The sequence below is a fragment of the Chinchilla lanigera genome, unplaced genomic scaffold (genome assembly GCF_000276665.1).
Source record: "Chinchilla lanigera isolate Chin_1 unplaced genomic scaffold, ChiLan1.0 scaffold00110, whole genome shotgun sequence".
Lineage (NCBI taxonomy): Eukaryota > Metazoa > Chordata > Mammalia > Rodentia > Chinchillidae > Chinchilla > Chinchilla lanigera.
In genome coordinates, this window is record NW_004955511.1 from 1,660,514 (window position 1) to 1,685,098 (window position 24,585).

General features: G+C 38.1%; 2 protein-coding genes across 2 annotated transcripts; both read right to left on the bottom strand.

The window, feature by feature from the left end:
* Positions 1 to 7,283: 7,283 nt before the first annotated feature.
* Positions 7,284 to 8,240, bottom strand: LOC102008337 (olfactory receptor 1030). The gene has a single exon (XM_005407970.1). It carries the CDS (start codon positions 8,238 to 8,240, stop codon positions 7,284 to 7,286), a length of 957 nt encoding a protein of 318 aa, XP_005408027.1.
* Positions 8,241 to 19,077: 10,837 nt separating this feature from the next.
* On the bottom strand, positions 19,078 to 20,046 carry LOC102008649 (olfactory receptor 5M11-like). Its single transcript, XM_005407971.2, has one exon. The coding sequence runs from the start codon at positions 20,044 to 20,046 to the stop codon at positions 19,078 to 19,080; it is 969 nt and encodes a 322-aa protein (XP_005408028.1).
* Between the last annotated feature and the right edge of the window lie 4,539 nt (positions 20,047 to 24,585).

A 24,585-nucleotide genomic window follows, 5' to 3' on the forward strand; every position in this document is an offset into this window, starting at 1 on the left:
TTAGCAAATACTCAAAATGGGGACTAGAATTCAATCGATTTGAGCTTTAATCTTTTTCTATTAATTGACCTCTTTACTATTTTTTGCATTAAAACTTTTGGTCTAATACTACATTTCTTACCTAGTTGCCCTTTTATTTTGTCTGTGTTTTCATTTTATTTAACCTCATGCTAATTTTCAATTCTGATATTTTTCTATACGATTGGAATTAACAAATGAAAACTCAAAACTTCATCTAAATTAAGTGTCCAGGTAATAAAAAGGACAAAATACTACAAAGGAATTTTCTTTCCTGATAACATTAATTTTTCCAGGTTATGCTAGAGAAAATCCTTTAGCTTCTTTGCTTAAGGATACCCAGAGATAAATTTAAAAGTATGTTAATTCATTATTTATAAAATGTAAATGCAACATGTCCTATTACACAATGAATAGGTGCTATTTGGAAGAAAATAGAAGAAAAGATAAATACATGAAAAGTTGAACCATTATACATCCTACAGGAAATCTTTCAGAAAGTCTAACATTCTTCCAGGCAATTCGATCTACATGAAGCAATCTGAATTTTTCAGAGCCTCTGCCCTGAATTAGTGTGCAGAAGTGACTAATTTTAGCATGTTAGTCTACAACTGTGAAATCTGAGCTAGGAAAACAGCGTGATCACCAGAGAGGGATTTGACCCAGTGGACTAGAAGCCAACAGTCCCCCCATAAGTGGGCACATGTTTGCTCTTCAAGGGTAGACCAGGACTCTACATCTCAGCTCTTGGAAAAAAGAAAAGGAAAGCACAGAGAAAAAACAATGACGACAATAACTTTCTCTTTCTTTATTTATTCTCAAGCTGTATTTGCTCCAGTGAAATGGCAGGTTCTGGCTGAGAGACTTTTTATCTTCCTGTTTATGACATAGACTTGCCCCAACTTTGCTGGCCATGATGGGGACACAGTGATGAGCCCTCCTGAATCACAAGAATAAGGAAACCTACAGATAGCAGAATAATTAGGCTGAATTAGCTGGACCTTCTTCCCTAGTCTTGCCAGACCTGAATTGGCAAGCCAGCTCAGAATATTTTACAAATGGAAATAAACTTGAAATGAATCCAAAAATTCCCTATGTGTTGTTGTATTATTCTGAGTCATTCACTTTTACCTGGCTCCTAATCTCAAACTCTGTTCTACAAGTCCATGTTTGTCTGTATCCACATTAAAATGTTTTATAAAAGTAAAGGCTTTGCATATAATAGTAACCATGACCTTTAGAAGGATAGTGATGCTCTCTCTCTCTTGCTCTCTCTCACTTTTTCTGTCTCCCTCATATCTCTCCTTCCTCTCCTTTTACTATATATGCTAATCTCCTAACTCTGCATATTGGCTATACACATACACATGTAACACACCTGTGTATAAACATGCATGAGTACATGAGCAGACACACATGCATGCATACAATTTGTTATGCTAGTGTGCACACACATATTTTCAAGAAGGTAATAGGTATCTCTCTATCATTTCCTTCTTCCCTCCTATACAACACTAGATCATCATGTACACCATTCTGCATATGCATATAATGTCCCCAAATCCCACCTTCCTTTAAAATGGTCTACCAAGTTATGTTGGTACTGTCCAAGACTTTGAAAACGTTGCCGTCAGATGTGTCTAGTAATCTCAGCAGTAACATTTGTCTTACAAGATCAGTTCAAAACTTAGAACTTGATAGATTTGACTTAGAAATTACAGCTACGCTAGAGATTCTCTCCAGATTATAGACAAAAAAAGAACTTTTGTGAACAGTAGGATTTCTTACCTTAAAATATTGTTGCAGGGGTTTTCCTTGAGGGTCAAGTTATAATGTATGTAGTGATCTAACAGTGTATGAAACACATACCTATGTCACAGGAAGCTGCAGTTTCTCTTTCTTCTTTGTTCAGTCTTTAGAACAGGTACAAACTGTTGGATTTTCAGCATTGGTCCTGCACATATAACCAGCAGCACCCTTTCTGTGCAATCATTTAACTATTTATAATTACATGCTTATTCCTTCCAAGTGAAGGTTTGGATTCCAATTCTAAGCGACATTTTCTCTAATTCCTAACATACATAAAAAAATATAGACAGCCCTACCCGAAAGATAAAGAGAAATAACCCAGAAAGAAATAGGGAGAAACTGTGTGCCTTCAAGATTAGCAGCGGAGATCAATTTGCTTATGTTTATAAGGTTGACTGCTTTTCCCAATAGAATTTTTGAAAATGAAGATGATGTCATCAGTCCCACAAATTAAGAGTTCCCTGAAGACAGCTCAGACACTTCTTAGCATGAGAGGTAGAAATGATGTGAGTGTCACCTCTGGGTCTCCTGTACAACCCTATGTAATGACCTTGCTGTTTTCCCTGTGTCGCTGCTGATCCCATTCCCACTCCACCTTCTTACCTAGCAGAAAGGCTGCATTCTTAACAAAGAAAAATGACTTCACTCCCTTTCCCAGGATGCAGCCTTGGCACATTCTATATGAAGGAATCATCCTAGCGGATGCATTCATTTCATATTTTGTGTTTCAGAGGAAAGGCACAAACACATGCACAGAAAATACTTTTATTTTGCTATCAATTCCTTCAGTGAGACTCTGTTGGCTCACTATATTTCTGAGATAGAATTTAAGAACAGAGGGATCTTTTCTGTTGCAACAGAGTAGAAAATTTTACATCTGCCAGTGAAATACAAACATGGTGATTCTACATACGCCAAAGCTCATTCTGAAGGTGCAACTTGGTCCATGTAAAGCTCCAATTTTATACGATCTGAGTAACCACAAGATGGAAACAAACAATGAGGCTCTGTGTGCTCAGCTCTAAGGAAAACAGATGTGACGCTCCACAAGGCTGTGCATGTTGGCAAAGACAGCCACGCACACGCGGCGCACTTTGGACTCAAGGCTGTAGGTGCGTGGAGGACGAACGGCTGTGTGAATGCGGCAGCCACACTTCATGTGTAGCAGAGACAGGGACAGAACAGGGACAGAGCAGAGTACAGGGACAGAATCCTGTGCCAACAGGAATGCAACCACCTCATACTCTTCGTATATGTTGGGTAAAAAACAGAACTTTTCAAATGTAAGTTGAATTAGAATTGGTAGGCTTTGAAGATTGCTCAGGAGACTTCGTGCATCTGTGGTCTGTGTTTCCAAATTTTGCACAAATAAATGAACATGTATGATTAGCAACAACACAGAGAAGACAAGCTGAAGCGCTGGGCAACTGATCGACCTCAGGAGGCTAAATTCCTTCTCTCGGCTCTGATGGACTCTGAACATTTCCAGAAGCAATCTTCTGTTTAAGGAAAAAAAGTAGACTGATTATACATGAATAAATTATGCACACTGAAGATGCCATCAGTATAGTTTTTGTTTTGTAGAAATATCTCTTTGCCTTATAATACTACTATTATAATCTCTACTTTCTGCTATCTGTCTACGTATCTCTATCTGTCTCTCTATCATGTCACCTTTTTTTAAATACAAATTAGGCACTAGGATCATAATAAAAAATAATCACTTTCAAAACATTGTTTCTTGGGGCTGGGGATTTAGCTCAGGGTCACAGCGCCTGCCTGGCAAGCGCAAAGTCTTGGGTTCAATTCCTGGTACCGGAAGAAAAACAAAACAAAATCAAAACATTGTTTCTTACCTTGTGGGATATACAGAGTCATAGAAGATGCAATCATTTATTATATTCAAAATAGATAGAGAAATGTATAAAATAAGTGGAGTGAGTTTTTAGTTAATAATTAAAAAGACAGTATCTCTATGCATTTCTGCTTTTTTTGGAGACAAGGTGTTGTTATGAAGTTCAGGCTGGCCTTAAACTCACTTTGTGGCCCAGGTTGGCCTTAAACTTGCTGTGATCCTCCTGCCTCAGCCTCCTGAGTGCTGGGATTACAAGTATGCCCCATCAGGCCTGGAAGTATCTCTATGCAATATTTCCATATCTCTGCTATTGTCATTCAGAAGGGAAAGACTCTGAGGCAGAGTAAGATTGAGTAAATCCCAATAAATTCGATTTCAAAATTCATGCACTTAGTGTTAACGCCGCTAATAAATGACAGAGTCAGAATCTGACCATAAAGCTCATTTATTAAACAGATTGAATTTGTCTATACACTATGAAATAGGATCTCTCTTCATCATGGGTCACAGTTTTAGTTTGTGAGCAGCTGTCAAAGACCTGATCAAAAACACCTTTGAAATACAGAAAATGAATTGTATTATTTATTTCATGGCTTCTTCTTTAAATAAAATATAGCGTGAAAATGTATGTTATAATGTAGGGAACTACAATAAAGTTTGAAACCAGACAGATACAAACCTCCCTTTTGATCTTTATGATTTTAGGTTAATAATGAAACTGTGACTATTTTCTCATGTTTAAAGTGAATATTACAATACTGAACCCATAATATTGACAGGCACCAATATATATTAAAACAATGCATGAGTTTTGATAAGAATTATTTCCTTCACTTTTTTCATGTGCCTCTGTCAATGTCTAAGCATGCTTCACATAAGAAAGTATTTGTTATATCAATAAAGATGTTAGTCTCATACAATTATAATTCCCTAAGACATTTCTTAATATGCAAGGGTAAGTTTTCCTTAAAGAAATAGCAATTGAAATGATAACCACTTAGTTATGTGGAGGAAATATAAACTAGTTTATGATGATTATTTTTCCAAAAGAAAGCATCATTTAATATCTCCCAATTTGTTCTAGATTCTTCCCTCATCATATTGTATGATTTGCTCAATAAAGAATCCAACAAAATTCACTTTAAAAGGAGAAGCATTTGAACTTCAACTTCTTCCTGAGATCTCTCATAGCAGACTTCAATAAGGTAGTTTTTTTATTAAAAAAAAAAAGGTGTTAGTAAGGAAATAATACCATAAATTTTAGATAAAATTCAGGATTTACTGAAATAATTTATTAAAGGAAAGATAGGGCGCATCTACTTAGCCTGTGTCCATCACAGCGCGGTGTGAATTGTAGGTGGTCAACGGGCTGATGTCTTCATTCCAGCGGCCCCGTCTGATCTTCACAGCACATGATGTAAATTCTTATTCATTTTAAGCTTATGCGTATGAGAGCATATATGAGCTTAACATTTCCTGCTTCAGCCGTAAACTTCAAGAGCATTTTGTTCACTCATATTTACTCCTGAAAAGTGCTGATACCTTATGGCTGATAATATATTTCCTCAGAGCCATTGCTTGGTCCAAGATAATCTTACCTTTCCTAGAGCAGAAGCACTCATTCTCCTTGACTGTGAACATCTGTTAAAGATTTTGCATGACAACCATTCCTGAACTTTTATTTTGTGTTGTGCTAGGCTATAAACATTAGGCCTGGACCCAGTGATAAAAAACTGGAACAAAAAAGGGGCTGGTTCTGCAAAAATAAATATGTGTGGACGGTTAAAGAGCAATGCCTCAAAGTACGTGTTTTAGTAGGATCTAATAGATGCTTAGATTTATAAATTTAGAAGAATAGTTCTGTTTATATGTACTTTATAAGCAATCTGATTTCCAAATGTAAATATTTAGATGATAATGTAAAATTGAAATAATTAAATGGAATAATGTACAAGGAGTGAATGTGAAAATGGAACCCTGTAGAAAATATTTAGCAGAAAAATCAACTCCATGGCAGAAAGAAAGTTTTGAAATACAACTGAGAAAAAGTGTGGCTACTGTGAAGAGTGACCAGTTATACTGAGAGGCTTTTCCTGTCTAATCGCAGGTCACGTCCACATCTGCTAGCACAGAGTGGTGACAACAGACGCTCTGATCTTCTCTCTGGGCTAAAATGACATTGTACTTGAAGCTGTGGGTGAGCCAGGGAGGGTGCATCTCGGATGGACAATTTTGTGTCTTGCACAATCTCAGGACTGGTTTCAGTTTACTCAAATTTAATTGATTTTCTTCTCTGGTGTTAGCATTTTTGTATTCTTGCATTATAGTACACAAGCAAGTGTATGGCTTCTTCTCATTCCAGTTTCACAACCTGTACAAAACTATATCTTATTCTCCTGCTATTTTGTTCTGAAATTTTGTTTTACCTTTCTTCCATACAATAAAAAATAATGATACAAAAAGAACTATATCAGTGTAGTTCTCCTGCTAGAAATAGTATGTAACTCACGGAGATAGCTCAGTCAATGTTTGTCAGTTTTTCTTATATTATGCAGCTTCAAAGTCCCCAGAAATCTTATGTCTTTAAAATCATCTTGTCATATTTATCAGTTAGCATTAAAATATCAGAAATAATATTCTGCATTCTAAAATTAGATACACAGTAACTCATCAAGGCAAGGAGGAGCGGCAGGTGAAATTTGAACTGGGATACAAATAACAAATCAGAGATCCCTGTGAAACATAGCTTAATAAAACAAAGATGAGAAAGGCATGCAGTATTGTTCATTGTAAAAATGTTGAAAATCGCTGATAACTGCTGCAAGAGTCACAGTTACTTAAGGACACCCATATATTTGTATAAGGGCTTAACCCAGAAATGAATAACTGAAATCAACCAGTGTTTGAGGCTCTGGGATTCTGCTGTGATAGAGGGAGAAAAGTACCTTAGGGAAAATGATCCTCCAGTGGAAGAAATAAGCAGATGTCAAGCATGGAAGGGAAGGTGTTAGAATAGATTTTCTGTCCTGTAGGTGGCAGCAAGTCTCATCAGCATGTGGGGACATTTGCCAAAAACACAAATAAAAGCCCTACATAATAAATCTAGAGCATTGCTAAAACTCAGGCAGCAACAGCAAGGTTTTTAAAAATTTTTGCATAAGTATGTATATGTATGACCATATATATGTTTTTTGATATACAAAGTGTGTTTTCTGAAAAGAAAAAAATGATAATAAAGTAACTGCCAAGTGAGAATGTAAGATAAGGGGTGTGGAAAGAAATATTTTACTCCTACATTGTACGCTTATATGGAGGTCAGATATTTTACTAAAAATGTATAATTTTTATAAGGACCATGTATAAAACTTCAGTGTAAAACTGTATAATGATTATTTACCACACTGACATATATAGTGTCCTGCTCTGCATGGTATTTAGTGGTCATATGCAATTATAAAATATTTGTACCTATGTATTTTATGTTTTCTTGTTATAGATTTTCATCATGAATATAAAATTAACTTTACTTATACATTCTATTAACCTGGGTAAAGTTCTCATAAATAGATCTTTAACTTATAAATAAAGATGTTCAGCGATGTTATTTGGAGAGCACATTTCTTCCAATCAGTTTTCGAAAAGCTTGCTTTACATCCTTGTTCCTTAGACTGTAAATGATGGGGTTCAACATAGGGCTCACAAACGTGTAGAAAACAGCAATGATTTTGGACTGTTCCACTGACTTGTCCGTGGGAGGTCTCACATACATGCAGAACAGGGTCCCGTAAAACACAGTCACCGCCACCAGGTGAGACCCACAGGTGGAGAAAGCTTTGCGCCTGCCCTCGGCAGAGCGCATCCGAAGGACAGCAATGAGAATGAAGAGATAGGAGATGAGGATGATGAGGAGGGAGCTGGACAGGTTAAGCCCGGCTACCACGAACATGGAGGTTTCCTTAATGAAGGTGTCTGAGCAGGAGAGGCGGATGAGAGGGGGGTCAGCACAATAGAAGTGGTTAATGATGTTAGAGCCACAGAAGGTCAAGCGATAGGTCCACATGGTTTCCATCAGGCCACTGAGGAACCCGTAGACATAGGGCCCTGCAATGAGGCGAGCACACACTCCCTTGGACATCTTGCTGCTGTAAAGCAGCGGGTTACAGATAGCCATGTACCTATCATAGGCCATCACAGCTAGCATATAGTATTCCGTGATCACCATGGCAATGAAAAAATAGCACTGTACTAAGCAAGCAGCATAGGAAATGGTTTTCTTCTCTGATAAGAAGTTCACCAGCATCTTGGGAGTGACGTTGGTGGAATAGCAGAGATCCAAGCAGGACAAACTGGCAAGAAAGAAGTACATGGGCGTGTGGAGGCGGGAATCCACACGGATCAGGACCATCATCCCAAGGTTCCCACCAACAGTGATCAAGTAGATCACCAGGAACAGCACAAAGAGAACGGGCTGAAGCTCTGGACGATCGGTCAGTCCCAAGAGAATAAATTCTGTCACCAAGGTCGAATTTCCTGCGATCATTTTCTTAGGCACCAGCATGTTCACTTAGGTGAGTTAAAATGAATTAAGAAGGTGAATCAGAAGTCTAGCGATTTCTTATTTCCTTTCGCTAATTCCCTGTCTCTCCCTGTATCTTCAATTCTCTTTCTCCCACACACTATTACGAGAGAGAGTCGGAGAAGGTAGGGGCAGGTTGTCTTAAGAAAGTCGTGGTCTCAGTGAGCTTGATGTTCAATGTTCAGGTGACTCCTAAAGGGAGCAGCTTGTTATTAAGACTCGTGCCCAGGTGCAATCTTGGATCAATGGCAATGTGTATTTGGAATGCATTTTTGTAGTTACTAATAGCAGGTGCATATTTACAAGCTTGATCTTTGAGAATTTACCTCTCTAGGTGCTAAGTTACCCAGAATTAGAAGGGCCTGAAAGAATTTCCCTTGGGTCTGTTTTATTACTATATCTGAAAGAGTTGGAAGCAGGTTACTTGTATGGGAGCAGAACAAAGATTCTCAATTCTGGGATAACAGAGACTTACTAGGTGTGAATTACTGTGTGTGATTTACTGTAGAAGAAATTTGGTGAAGGGGTTTGTATGATTAAAACAAGAAGACTTGGATAAAGGAAAAAGAAGTAATCAAATCTTTGATGCTAATCTCATTTGCCCATTTATTTACTATTTTTCATTTCTCCTAGGAAGCATTTAAGGGTTTCACAGCTTATAACAAATGTTGGCAAATTTGTGCAGCTAGTGAAATACAAAGCTGACCCTCAGCTTTCCAGCAGTGTGTACAGATAGTTCAGCCCTCTTCATTAGAGCTATATAATGCCTAGAGTCACAAAGCAAAGTTAAGGGAGATAGAACTCTTCTTAGCATAGAGTTCAGACATAAGTAATTACAGTGAACAGATTATACTTTCAGATAATAATACCAATTCAGAAAACATCAGTTAGAATAAAAGATTTGCAAATTGTTTGGCTGAGATCCTGAAGAATATATTTTCATCATGAATTCTCAAATTGTATTTGCTGATGATACACACAATGAGATAAGAGACCAAAACTCCACTACCATGTAGCTAGTAAGCATGAGTGAGGTGGATGGGGTAAGAGTGAAATAAAGGGAACTAGGAGTGCTTCCAAGTGGACGGTCAACAATGGGAAAGAATTTTTGTTACGTGATTATATGCAGTTCATGTTTTAAGGCACTGATGGCAAACCTATGGCACGCATGCCACAATGGGCACATAGAATCCTCTGTGTCAAAACCAGAGCCAAGTTGCCCCAGTCAAACATTGAATAACAGCTGTTTTTCTTTTTAAAACTAAAACTTCAATAATGAATTTTAATGGCAGCGTTGGCACTCTGCCATAAATAACCGGGTTTGAGCACTCAGCCTCAAAAAGGTTTGCCATCACTGTTTTAAGGCCTTAACAAATTCCAATTTTAAGTGTCATTATGTCAGGTGAAATCTAGTAAAACTAATGTGGCACTTAATTTTAATTTTAAATCCATCTTTTACAAAGACAAAAATGAGTCTACAGATTTTATCTAGTATGATATAAATAACAAGGACATGTAATGCTAATGTCACCAGCTGTAACCTACCAGAGCGTGAGCTGTTCCTGGAAATTGAATTAAATATAAACGTGAAGTAGCTACTGTCACTCTAGGATACTTTCAGTCCATGGATGATTTAATTTTTAAAATAAGATAACTTTTCTCAAAAAACATGCATGCAAGTTCTTTTATAAAACTATGAACAAAATAAAAATAACGTCTTGAAAGTACTTGCTTTGATAGACCCAATTAGTTCTCCGCATGGGAAGGAAGGTAAAATTTACAGTTCAGTGTTATTAGTTCAGTAGAAAACTTGAATAAAATTGTCTCAGGAATTAAAGTAGGCCTCAAGGAATAGCAACATTTTTAAATGGGATGTGAACAATAACTAGGAATTGTCTATCCAGACATGAGTGAAGAGGACTTTCAGGTAATGTGAACAGAACATACAGATACTTTACTCAGGAGGCTTTCATGAGAAATCAAAGATATTCCACATAGCTGCAGGCATGAATTTTATAATGTGACAAATAAAAATTTTTAATGTGGGAGGCAGTCAAACAATCTTAACATCCCAGTCCCTTCTACCCTGTGATGAGAAAGATTGTTCATTTATTTGACGTTTATGCACACAGCAACATGAATCTGCTATGGCCCTTACCATTTCCTAACTCTTAGTCTAATAGAGAATGTAACCAGCTCATGTTAAAGCATCAGAGAGACTGCTGAATCAGCTTTGTGGTAGTCATGAATATTTTGTTCTTTTATGAGAAATAACACTCAGAAAAGTAACTAACGTGCAGGGTAGAAGGAGATCCTTGTAGGGAAAGGTTTTGCTGTGACACAGGTGTCCTATCTAAAATTTCTGCATAATCAGGGCTCAGTGTACATCATAATGAGTTATTATACTTCAATATTTATTATAACAACAGTTGATAGAAATGAAGTTCTACATGAAATTTCACTGGCTCAAAAATGTCACATCGTTTTTCTGTGGATTAAAATAAATAAAGGTAAACGAGATGATAAAATTAAAAGATTTGGCCACTTCAGTGATTTTGATTCACAGTTAATATACCTCTACATATGCTTATTTTTATTATGTGACAATAAAAAAAACACCTCACACTGATTACCACTGCGTGATTGTGTAGTTTCTATTATTGGGGGAAAAAAAGAGGTACCACTTACTATAAAGTGGTAACCAGTTGCTTAGCTTTGAGCTTAGGGATACGTTATCCTCTTCAGGCTCCAGTCAAACATGAATGTGTGAGGTAACACAGAACTGCTGTGATTGCTAACCAGCCATGTGCATACGGTTACCTGTGTATAAGGCATCATGTAGCCCTTCAGGATTGACTGTATAGGAAGTAAGAAGAAATTGAAGCCAAGGAAAAGGTCAGAGAAAATAAAAGCAACAGAAGTGTAATTTCACGAACCGACCTCAAAAACCCAACTCAAGTGGGCATGAAGACAGAAATGTATGCTAGAATATCCAGACTGCTAGTGGGACCGTAGGGTAGGAAAGGAAGAACAGGATGAATGTCATGCGAAGCTCATGTGTAGTAATTTTTAAAGGGGAAAACACTTTCCTTTCCTGTTCTGCCTTCAGGTACTCAAGCCTCATCCTCATCTGCTGAGCTGCCATTACTGTGTCTCTCAAATACACGAGCAAGGTACATTACTGAACTACAACGCCTTCACTTGAGTTACGAATCATGATCTCCATTAAGGCTTCATATTTTCTATGTGGTCAATAAAACTTTTGTTCAGCCTTCACATAAAAAGTACTTTCTTTAACTTGATATTGTGATGTTGTTTATGGTCTTTAGCAGCCTCCTCTATTTAATGTCAGATTTCACTAATTTCTAAAGTCTCCATCACTTTCAGCGTCCTAATTTTTCACTTATGAGTTTGTGACCACTGGTTCAGTACCTCTTAGGGAATATTAAATTTGCCCCCCAATTTTTTCTCCCTGGTCACTTAAAAAGAGGTTTTCAAAAGTTCTGAGTGTTTATCTTTCCCCAGAATGAATATAATTCTGGTTTATTTGTCTCATTTTTCAACAAAAGTGTTGCATCTTGTTTGCCTTTTTTTGAAGGTGGGATTGCTCTTTATACAAATACTATAAAAATATGAATAATATATTGTAAAATACTAATGTGTCTTTTCAATACTTGAATGAATGATTTCCTCTGGGATGAAAACTATCATAAATACATAACTATTGAGCAATTATATTTTTAATGATCAGTCTAAACAAGAAACACCCTGACTCATTTTGCTCGGCTGAATACCAAGGCAAGTGCCACAGTGGGCTGCTTGTGTCACTGAAAGCTCTCGAATGCTCGTCATCACTGATCTAGGGTGACATTCAAACCATTTGTAGTGTCCCTTGACTGCTACTGATGAAGATTACAAAACAAAAGGAGAAAATATGAGTCCAGAAGACACTGTTCTCATCCTTACCTGACCCCAGGAAAGATTCTCTCAGAAACACTAGCGGTCCAAGGGAGGAACTGCCAAGAATGACTTATACACGCTTGCAATTGGGAGATGCATCCCTAGTGTATTTTTGAACACACCAGGAAGAAACAATTACAACGTTACTACAGAAGATAACTCCAGGGAAAATGGAATAATTGGAATACACTTTTACCTAGTAGGATCTTGGGGTTTGAGCAATGTGATTACAAGTTTGTAGTCACCTTCAGTTGGTTGCTGTGGGCGATTGGGAGTTTATTCTCACAGGATTACTGCATTATAGGTCACCATTCATTCTTCACAAATGGAACAACTGAGGCAGTTATACAATTTTGACACATACATGGGTTTTGATGTTTCAGTGATTTCTTCCAAGTGTTAATCTGGTGTTGTGCAAAAACTTTAAAAAATTGCCAGAATCATGTGTTGAATCTATAAAATCTATTGAATTAAATAGTTTGAACAAAATCACATAATGTTACAGTAGATCTCGTTCAGGTTCTCATGTTTAAATGTTGGGAAATAACCTTTTATGGAAAATCTGGTGATTATGGAAATTAGCAAGGCATTATTTGTCAATGCATGAAATTAAATGGGACAAAGAACAAAATACTGTGACTCCAGTTCCTTCCCTGTGCCAAGCATTTAATTTCAATTCATCCAGCAGTCACAAATACCAGCAAGGAATGTCACGTGTGTTCAAACAGTATTTAGTTCCATTGTGAAGGGAGGGAAAGAGACACATACACGCTTCACATGAGGCACATTCTGCGTATGATATACCACTGCCATCAGAGCTTTAGCTGCTTTTCATAGACATCCTCACTGCCTCTCACTTTTTCTCTCATTCACTGGTTTTCTGCCACTTTTTCCAAACTTGACATCCTCTCCAAAGTTTTATCCACTAATGTGAAATCTATTTCTCCCAACTTCCCTCCAGGTATTATCTACCTTTTAGATGTGAGCTTGAATGTGAGCCCACAGGGATGACTGCTCCTAGCTACATTAATTTTTGCATAAACCACCATAATTGTTTTTTAATTGCTTTGTTCCATTTGTCATGTCCAATATTAATTTTAAATGCAATTTTCTTTATTTGTTTCTGATACATTTTCCCTTACAGACTTTTATCCAACAAAGAAGGAACTGATATTGTATAAGCACTGTAATACACATCTCTTGGTACAGTGCCTGGAATATGATAAGAAATGCATAATAATTTATCTAGGGAATTTATTGCAAAAACAATAAATTGGACATGAGAACTTAAACATTGTAGAGTTCTCTTCCATTAGAAACCCAAATGACAAATTTAAAAGAGCAAAATAAATTACAGATAATAAGAAATGGGGAGATACCTTGCAAATGGAAAGAGAGTCAAGGAATTTGGGGGAATCAGGTGAGCAGAAAATATTAAGGTGTGTTATGTAGATGTTCTGCACCAACTCTTCACAATGAATGAAATCATTATGTGCTGCAAACAAGTACTGATGATAATTTAAAAATTCAAAAGCTAATACAGCTTGATTGTATGTACAAATGATTTGATTTTGTTGGAATGATGTTTTGCATTTGATACATTCCACTTTAATTATAATATTAGGAATTTCTACAAAAAAAAATAGCACTACTCCATTTGCTTTGTGCCTTGGAAAATGATGAATGAAACCAAATATTATTCACCAATTCAAATGCAAATTCTACATGTTTTGCAAAAATTCAAAGTAAACTCTTAGTGTCCAAAAGCCACTGCTTCAAATAGGGAACCTCTTTTGACTTTTTTGATGATAGAAATGAAGAGATTATAAAAGCATTACAATTGCTTATTACAAAGTAGTACAATAACACAATGCAGAAAAGGCACTTCAACCTACACAAGTAAAAAAAAAGATATCTTGTAGATGTCATAATGAGGAGAAAATCAGGAGGTGTGGAAGTTAGGAAAGCCTATATCCTTCCTAAAGGAGAAAGAAGAAACCTCAGGATCTGAATGTGCTCCAGAGGCTTACTGCAAGCTTTTTCTCATGCTGTATTGAGTTTCACCCCAAAATCAAAGGGTCACATTATGAGCTATGCATTGGAGACTGCTGCAAACCACATGACTGTAGATATTCTGGGGAGAAATGGTGAGCAGATGAAGAAATACAGACAAGAAAGGAAAGCTGGGGTCAGGTGGAGCCCTCTCTCCTGTTGGGAGGTGGAACTGCCAAACAACTGAAGAGAGTTCGTTTATACACTGAGGAGGTTGATGTCAATTTCAGCCTCTCTGCCTAGCAACCAGTTTGCAAGCTGAAACAGCTTGTTTACATGGCTTGGGTAGCTCCCCGTGTTGTCTGGCTGTCTTTGTCTTAGCTCCTCACATGTGACTGATTTCCAGCTTCAGACACTTCCTACAGGAGATGATGAAATAAAACCAGGGGAGCTGAGGAATAACACTGCTGTAGATGCAATTGGCCCGATGAAAAGAAGGCTGCTAATCGAAGGATGAATGAGTGAACAACACTCCTTCCTAAGGAGCTAAAGGGGACTGTGATACACAGAAAAAAGCAATCATCAAGGCTGAAGAAAGGAGAACAAAGAAAAGGAGGAAGATGAGGAAGGTGACAAAGAAGTTCATCCTCGAGCATGTTTTCTTCTCTTAGTTATAATGTGGGTGATAGCTCTCCCACTTGGCCCACGACTCACTTGTCTTTAAATATATGATTGAAAGGTGGGGTGTGGAAGATGCTTTTAAACCATACAGCATCTTTTATGCATAGTGAATACACCACCAGAGGCGTCTTTAAAAAGCACTGCCCTAGTGATCTTCAGTCTAATAATGGTCCTTAGGACTGCACAAGGAGTGCAAATGGGAAAGGACGTTTGAGCATGTGCGTGTATGTGCACAATACAAACCAGGTTCACAAGGGAAGGAGGGGCCTGTCATCTTCCATGGTCTCTGGTGCAGCCTTGTACAAAACCATCATTGTTCCATTAACTGATAATATTATAAAATTCCAAGGACAGAAAAAAGTTGTGCCTGGTTTATTGATATTTTGAAAGCTTGTTAGTAAATACATTCAACTAAAAAGAAACTCATGATCACACATCTTAGCAAGAAGTAGGTGTAGAGAGATGAGACAAGGATCCCAATAGCTGTGGAGTCCTATATTCTTGCTGGTTCTTAAGATCCAACAGCACTCCTGAATTCTGTAAGATATTATATATACTTATAATCAATCACTCCTTTAACTCTTCTTTGTTTCAGAAGTTTCTTATAAAAAGAAGAGAGAAAAAAGAGTAAGAGAGATTTTGGTAGTAAATATTATACTCAATGTAATGTATATGTATGTACATATAATTTTTTATATTTATTTTCTTCTAGTGGAGTAACAGCCTGTGTTTTCCATAAAATAATTTAGGACCCAGCATTTCAGTACAAGAAAGCATTAGGCATTGTGAAAAGGAGAAATATCATTTTTCTTTTAAATTATTCACTAACTGTTAATCCTGGAGACACACATATTTGGCTTGTTTGGGATTTTTGGATGACAGAGCCATTTCTTTTCTTCCTAGAGGACAGAGTAGTGAAGTCATTTCAAGATTCCCCTTTCAGTTCTTTTGGCTACATACACCAAATGTGATTGCTAGATAATACATTGATTGTACTTTTAATTTTGGGAGAACTTCCATATTATTTTCCATAGCTACTGCACCACTCAATATGAACAGAAACTGGATACAAGAACTGCAGTGTCTCCACATTCTTGCTTACATGGTCTGTTGCTCACTATAATAACTGTTTGAACAGGCAAAATAACTCATTATGGATTTCATTGACATTTCCCAGATGACCAGATGTTAAACGTCTTATCACACATTTGTAACGTTTTTGTAAGCTTTCCTTAGAAAAATATTTCTATTCAAACCCATCGGCCTAGTTTCAACTGGCATATTTGTTGTTGAGTTTTTGTTTGTTACTTATGTGCTCTTGTGCTGGAGAAGTCCATCTATGAAATAGAAAGTAAGCAAAGAAAAAAACCACAAAATTAAAAACTGATTGTTTGGAAAAGAAAATTGTATTGATAATTCTGTAAGCACACTGACCACTAAAACAAAGAATACAGAAATTACTCATATCCAGAACAGAAGATGTAAGAAAACACAAGCATTAAAATGAAAATATCAAAGTACTAAAATTCAACTTTTTGTCAATAAAGCAGTCTACATAAATGAAATGGACAAATTCAGTGAAAAATAGAAAACACCAAAGCAGACCAAAGCATTACAGTTATACAATTCAGAATCAAAGGAAGTTCCAGGACCCAATGATTTCATGCAAATTCTAACATATATGTAAGGAACAAATAGTACTAATTTTATTCAAGCTTTCAGAAAACCAAAACAAGCAATGCTTGCCATCTTTTTTTATGAGACTAGTATAATTCTAATATGAAAACCTAACAACATTTAAAAAGTAAAATTTTAGTGCAAATATCTCTCTTACCCACCTATTAATGATCTCTTCCTAAATAATATTTGAAAAACACAAAGCCATCAAAAGAGAAAATTGCACACCATTATCAATTTGATTTTACCATAGAAAAGTGTGATACATTTAACATTTCACATTAACAAAAAATAAAAATACTCATGGGATAAATCAGTACATGTAGAAGCATTTCATGTCATGCCCACAGAGGATAAACTGTACCAACAAGGAAGGAACAGAAATGAAACTATCTTGATTACTTTTCTGTCACTGCTGAGACAAAACATGTGACATCCCCAGCTAAAGGAGGAAAGTTTTATTTAGCTCACAGTTTGTGGAGGTTTCCCTCCATAATCAGCTAGCTCCAAGGCAGGCTGGTATTGTGCAGGGGCAACAGTTCGTGGCGGTAGAAGATGCAAAAGTAACAAGAGTAAGGGCAGGGGTATAAAGCCTTTTTTCCCCTCCGTTATATTATATGCAGGCTACCACCCTAGGGTGGGTCCTCTACATACTAGGGGGTATAGACAACCACCTTAGAGCAGGTCTCTACACCGTAGCATATAGAACTGCTGAGTCACTTAGTTAAGTTTCTATACTTTTCAAGTTGACACAATGAGTCAGTCACAAACTCTAGATTCAGACACTACTGAAAATTACACCCCCCCCATGACTGCATGAGGCTTTGAGGTGACATTCAGACACAAACCATAACAGGAAATTTCTCACCAGAATACGGGACAGTTATGGACAATATACAAGTAATGTTGTACAACCTGATAAATAGAGCCCCTTGAAGATGCGGGGTGAGGACTTAATATCTATTCTAAACACTTCTGCTCAATATTGCACTGTCAGTCTAAGGCACTGCAATAACACAGGTAAAAGAAATAAAACTCATAAATACTGCAAAGGAATAGAATCTCTTAATTCATAGAGGGCATGAGCAAAATATTAAGGGAGGAAGAAACAAATAAAAAAATCAAAATATAATTAGGAGAGAAATCAGCAAGTCTTGTGGACATTAGACTCACAGTTATACTCAGTACATATCCTAGCAACAAGCAGCTAAGGAGTAGACAATGAATCACGTGGTTGCTCATTATCTGAGAGTCCAGGATTCTGATGATTCCTGAGGTTTAGCAGCATTATTTTCCTGGATGTGGTAGGAGAGCAACATCCAGTTTTTCATCTTGCCTTAGCTAATTTGACAAGGCTTTTGTTTCTTGTAAGCATACTCATATGCACCAAACCCCTACAATAACAACAAATGTGTAGGGATACTACTCACATAGTTATTTAATGTACCACATATAAAAATGGTATAATGGAGGATTTGTCTTCTTTCTAAAGAAGAACCTTAGAAAATATTCAGCATTTGGACCTATCAGAGGACATTTTTATGAGAAAATTTTATGTATATAAATGTATATTATATAAATATATATATTCATTCTTTCATTCATGTTAGCTCAAATCCTGACAAAAAAAATCTATTTTCCTTTTCCCTTTTGGGATCTTTGAGGTAATCAACACAACTTCTGTTCTCCTAGGGCAAATCTTCCTTCCACAGGACACACAAAAAGGTCATGTGCTATTTCTATACTTAGAAATGAAAATAACATCACTTAGATGAATATAACTATAAACAGAATTGTTAAAATAAAACGTGGTGTGCCTCTTCATTAGCTCAGGTTTCCCTCACTTTCTATATTTCCTCCTGTGATTTCAGTCCTTACTTTCCAATTAATCTTTTCAAAATCCAGTGAAACAGAAAGCCACCCTCACAGGCTGGAACTAGGGGAAGAGGTGGGCTTCTGTAACCACAGAGCTGATTGAGCCTAGGAAACATCTAATCCATCTGCTCTTTTCCTCTCTTTTATCCATCCCGCCTTCCCTTCATCTTCACAAGAATCTGGAAACTACTGTCCTGAGCCAGTTTCTGGTTTTATCCAGTGAGCACTGAGAGGACCAGGAAAGGGCTTGTTCCTTAATGACCCTTCAAGCAAAAGACAGATGAAAATACAAAGGGTGGGGACAGAGGAGAGAACAGATTTCTGCTGTTTACTGGAGTAAGTGTTTCAGAAGTATTTCAGAAATACCCTTTGGAAGTTGTCACATAGAGCAGAGCTTCTCCAAATTGTGTCTATGAATTACTTGGAAACTTGACTAAAATTTGAATTAGACATGATTGATCTGCAGTGCAGAATGTGATTCTGCATTTCTGAGCACCCTCTAAGATCTACGTGCCTGGGACACTGTTGAGAGACAAACAAAAGAATTTCTCTGCAATACTCAGGACATATCTATAAAGGGAACTACACAGCATCATCAAAATAAAAATAAAACGCTTGAGTCACAATGCTAGAGTTATGTTTTGTTGAAAAGTGGAGGCATTGACCCTGTCCTGATGATATTCCTTCTGATGACATTCTTCAAGGCCTGCTTTACATCTTTGTTCCTCAGGCTGTAGATTAACGGATTAACCATTGGACTGACAAAAGTGTAGAAGACAGCTATTATTTTGGACTGTTCAACAGTCTCATCTGTTGGTGGCCTCACATACATGCAGAAGAGAGTCCCGTAAAACAAAGTGACCGCTGTCATGTGGGAGCCACAGGTGGAGAAGGCCTTGCGCCTACCCTCTGCAGACCTGATCCTGAGGACAGTGGCAACGATGCAGGCGTAGGACACCAGGATGATGCTGAGGGAGGTGGACAGGTTGAAGCCTGCCGAGATGAGCATGGCATGTTCTTTGACGTAAGTGTCAGAGCAAGAGAGCTTCATGAGGGGTGGGTCTGCGCAGTAGAAGTGGTTGATGACATTGGACTTACAGAAGGTCAGGCGGAAGGTCAGGATGGCCTGGAACAGACCATCTGAGAAGCCATAGGCATAGGGCAATGTGGCCAGGCTGATGCAGACACGCCGGGACATTTTCACACTGTAGCGCAGAGGGTTGCAGATGGCCACGTAGCGGTCATACGCCATTGCAGCCAGCATGTAGAACTCCGTGAGGAGAAGTGCAATGAAAATGTAACACTGTGTGAAGCAGCCGGCAAAGGAAATGGTCTTCTTGTGTGATAAGAAACTAGCCAGCATCTGCGGGGTAGCGTTGGAGGTGTAGCACAGGTCCACCAGGGCCAGGTGAGTGAGAAAGAAGTACATGGGCGTGTGCAGGCGGGCATCCAGTCTGATCAGCACTACCATGCCCAGGTTGCCTAGCACGGTGACGAGGTAAGCAAGCAGAAAGAGCACAAAGAGCACAGGCTGGAGCTCTGGGCGGTCCGTGAGCCCCAGCAGGATGAATTCCGTGACTGTGCTGCTGTTGGTGATAGACATTTCCTCAGAGCCGGGGTCTCCATGGGGAGCCGGAGAGGCCAAGCCAACCTGAAAATGCCAAGCACATTAACAACTGGACATCATTTTCTTCTTAAAATATATAATCTGCAGTGAATTTTACTGTAATCTGATTTTGTGTTTCTGCTAAATCATTATTTCACTTGTCTTTTTTTTAAGTTACTATTGCATCTCTATCACTGTATTCATATATAGGCAGACACCAATATCTATACCTATACCTGTACCTATACCTGTACCTATACCTATATCTATATCTATACCTATCTATATCTATATCTATCTAATCTATATCCAGAAGTAAAACGGAGTTCAATCTACCCTCACTACCTTGTGGTTCTCAAAATGTTTGTCCTACACTGATCAGATTGAAAGTCAAAGTTTGCTGATAGATTTTTCACTCTATTCCCCGCATGTACGACGAGATTGACCTAATCTCTTTTACACTGCACTCTCAGTGTAGCCGATGTGCCTCTAATTTATTTTTAGAACATTTCATCACAGTAATGCTTTTTACTTTTTAGTTCTTCTATATTAGGTCTTGAAAGATGGAACAAAATGCAATATTTCATTTTATCCAAACTGCTCATTTTATGTGCAGATTTTTAAAAAAGAAGCAATGGGAGCATGAATGGGTGAACCATTATGAGCATGCATAACACATCTGCATCCCTCAGAGCTTTTCATGACATTATATACTAAGGAAACTGAGTGATTTTTCAAATTTTGTGTACAAATCAATTTTGGGGGAGCTCATTGTTCAAGTGTATTCACAGATACTTGATTGTAGAATGTACTGTGTAGGTTACTATGCTCTTCATATTTAATATTTATCCAGAGGATCCTAAAATACCAGGATCATGTAATCATCCAAACCCAAATCTGTGAGCTCTTCTATTTGTTTAAGCCCCATCCCACATCTTAATGTGGCCTTGTATCTTCATGTAATAAACGGAGTATTTGTCTTTCCTATTGTTTTACACCAGTGACATTTGGCAGAATATCAACTGGGAAGATCAAAGTGAATGGCACTATGACTGCAGTCAGGAGAACTGAATCAAAGCTCAGATCTGCTGGTGAGAGCAGCAGAGGCCGTAAGTGTATGCTTTTAGGGAAAGCATACACTTTGAGGAAGAAAGGCATGCCAAAGTTAAATTTGTCCGCTGGGTCGATAGAGGGAAATATGCTTTAGTCAATTCAGGCTTGAATAGTAGAGATAAGCAATATGTTTGACAAGAACAGTATAAAAGTAACAGTGGCACTTCCACAGGTAACCTCCAAGGTGACTTACCGTGATGCCTTCAGAAACAAGTCTGGCCAGCTTCATGGCTGAGCTGCCCTCTCCACTTCGATCCCACAGCCACCGAGAGAAGGCTTTTTTTGCAGCTAAAAGTCAAGATTTCTGTCCCCTACAGATTTGTAAGATCAAGAAAACCTGATTGCTTGGAATGAAAATCATGTATAATTTCTGGGCCTCATTTGAAACCTTACTATAATTTCCCCTTAAATGAAATAAGGAAGTAAAACAAGGTCTAGCTTCTGCTTCTGACATACCTGTTCCTTCCCCTCTCATAATGGGTGTTTCTTGAGGCCAATAACCTGTAAAATGTTACCTTACTTACAACAGCGTGAGGGAGGTGGGGAGCCACACTCACAGCGGGGCCAAGGCGTAGAAGTGATTAGTGTCGCACTGGGAATCAGCTAATTGTTTTAATTGGAGCATTCTGAGATCAGGAAGATAATGCTGGATGTAATCATATTTTCTACAATTTTAAGTCTATCAGTATTTGTCCAGGAGCTCTGTGGAACAGGGAAGTTTATCTTAATTTTCTTCTTTAATGTAATAAGAATCCTTGATGCGAGATCTACCATCTTTACCTTTTCTTCTCTTTTTTTAAATCCCTAACCAATTTTAAGGGTATCTATAATACTGTTAAACAGAGGCAATGTGTTTCACTGGCTATTATTCCATTCCTTTCCTTTCCCTTGCCAATTAAAAGCCCTGACAAAGCTGAATGGACTTCCTGTATGTAGTTCTACTTTTGTAATTTTGCTCAAGCCCAGTCTGTCAGGCTTTCCCTGCATCGATTCTGTGAAACTGCTCCTGTAAAAAATAAATATGGTCTTTATACTGCGAAACCGTGGGTCAGCTCTTAGTCATTACCATTCCCAACTCCTCCATTACATTTGACGTTCTCCCATTCATAATTTCTTGGTCAGTTTTCTTCTCTCAGGACATGAAACTCTTTAAGTTTTCCTCCTACCGTGTGACTCATTCTCATCATTTTGTTAACTACTAGTTTGTCCTGACTTTTCCTGTTGGAGAGGCTCTTTCCATCATCTTCTCTTTTGTATTTATACTTTTTTTTTACTTTTTAGTATCAGGAGTCAAACTCAGGACCTTGCACTTGCCAGGCAGGCATGGTCCAACTGAGTTATATCCCCGGCTCTAAATTTTATTTTAGTAATCTTATCCAATTTTCTGGTTTCAAATACTCCCTAAATATCTCTCTTCCTAACTTAAACCTCAACCTCACACATCTTTTCCTAACTCCAAACTTAACATTCAGGTACTCACAATCCCACATGTGCATCAAATGGCACAGCAACTCTATTTGACTAAACCTGAATCCCTCATGCCTCCCCTAATGTGCTCCAAACACTCATTCCAAACATTGCATTCCCCATTTTAACTCAGAGAGGTGAAATTAAACAAACCCCCACAGAAAAGGATTAATTTTGGAGTTATTTCTTCTCATTTCACACACCCTATGACAGCCCATCAGGCAAGACATGTCACTTCTACCTTTAAAATACTACATCTGTAAGACAACTACATTCTTCCACCTTGAGCCCCACCCATACCCAACCCACTATCATTTTCCCATCAGAGTTTGGAAATATTGTTTCTGATGGTCTTTTCTCTCAGTGTGCTAAAACCTTACCGGTAAAATACTATTTTTCAAACTTTTCAAACATTCTTTAATGTTCTTTTTATGCACAGGTACATTAACACATGGAAGCATGTTCCTATTAAATATATCATAGATACAAGTACATCAAAAAAGTCGAACTGTATTCTATATGATGTCTACACTCCCATACACACATGGGAGTCTGTGAGTCTGAAGAAGGTAGTTTTGTTTCATTTTTATATCTCGTCTTTCACACCATGTGTACAGAATTTAGATTTAAATTATAAAATATTTCTGAAGTATTATACATGATATATGTTATAAAAAGGCACTGTATCCCTCATCTTCACCTTTCATAAATTATTCTTAAGAAACAAAGAGGAATTAACCTTGTGTATTGGTTTTGGGGATATTTTTGCAAAGGGAAATAATATAATACAGGACACATATTTTACAATATTATTTATAATAGTCACCCAAAGAACGATATATAAAGGAGTACAGGAAATCCGTCCACACACTGAGACCAAGGAAACCAGCCGAGGGCCTGGATCCCACAGAAACATCACATGCATGAGTCCAGCTGAAGACCTAGAGCCCATAACAATGCCTCCCACGAGACCACCCGGAGGCCCAGAGCCCACGACAACATCTCATGCAGGCCTGTTTCACGGATCTGTGCCAGGAAGGCCCAAAGGTCAGTGGTGCAAGCTAGAAAGTCTGTGCCAGCGAGATGAAGGATCTCTGCTAGCAGGCTGAGAGATCCGCACTGGAACCAGGAAGCGACACTCAGAAGAACCAGAGCTTCCCCGAAAGGTACCACAGCCATCCTCAGCAACAGTAAAATCCCGAGCTCCTTTGATGATCAAGATGGCCGAGTTCCCATCAGGGAAGCCAATGCAGCAAGCTTCTTCAGATGACCAGCAGTGCACTTCCCCTCCAGAGCCAGGAAGTGATGCTCAAAGTGAGGACCAGAGCTCCCCCAAAGTGAACCAAAGCCATTCTTAGTGCCAAAGAGGTCCGGAGCTCCTCAGAGGATGAAAACAGCCAAGTTTGTCAGGAAAGGCAGCATGAGAAGCTCCTCTGAAAAACTAACAGCTCCTTACAGCTTCCACCAGCTCCAAAACCCTTTCTCCACTCCCAACAGCCTCTCTTGTTCTTCTCCAGTTCTGCCCCTTATGCTGCTGGCAACAATCCCCAGGTGGGCCTCCCACACCCAGCACCATGCTTACTCAGTTCAGCTGGGGGTTATAAGTTGACCACTAGTTATCAATCCACTACACCTTGCTATTTAGATGCTATAAAGAATTAACCCTGCTACACAGATGAAGTACTAAACTCAACCAGTAAATCTTATCTCCTATCCTTAAGAAATCTACAGAGACAAAAGCGATATGTATTAGTTTAATTTTGTTTTATTTCTTGGTTGTTGGAGGAATGCATTTTTTTTGTTTTGTTTTGTTTTTTCGGTACCGGGGATCAAACTCACGACCTTGCGCTTGCCAGGCAGGCGCTGTGCCGCTGAGCTAAATCCCCAGCCCCTGTTTTGTTTTCTAATTGAGAGTAAGGGAATCAGCTACAGCAGATGCATTACTCATCCCCAAAC

What these genes read in the sequence shown, in the direction of transcription:
- LOC102008337 (XM_005407970.1), bottom strand. Translation starts at nt 8,240, where the DNA reads ATGCTGGTGCCTAAGAAAATGATCGCAGGAAATTCGACCTTGGTGACA.
- LOC102008649 (XM_005407971.2), bottom strand. Translation starts at nt 20,046, where the DNA reads ATGTCTATCACCAACAGCAGCACAGTCACGGAATTCATCCTGCTGGGG.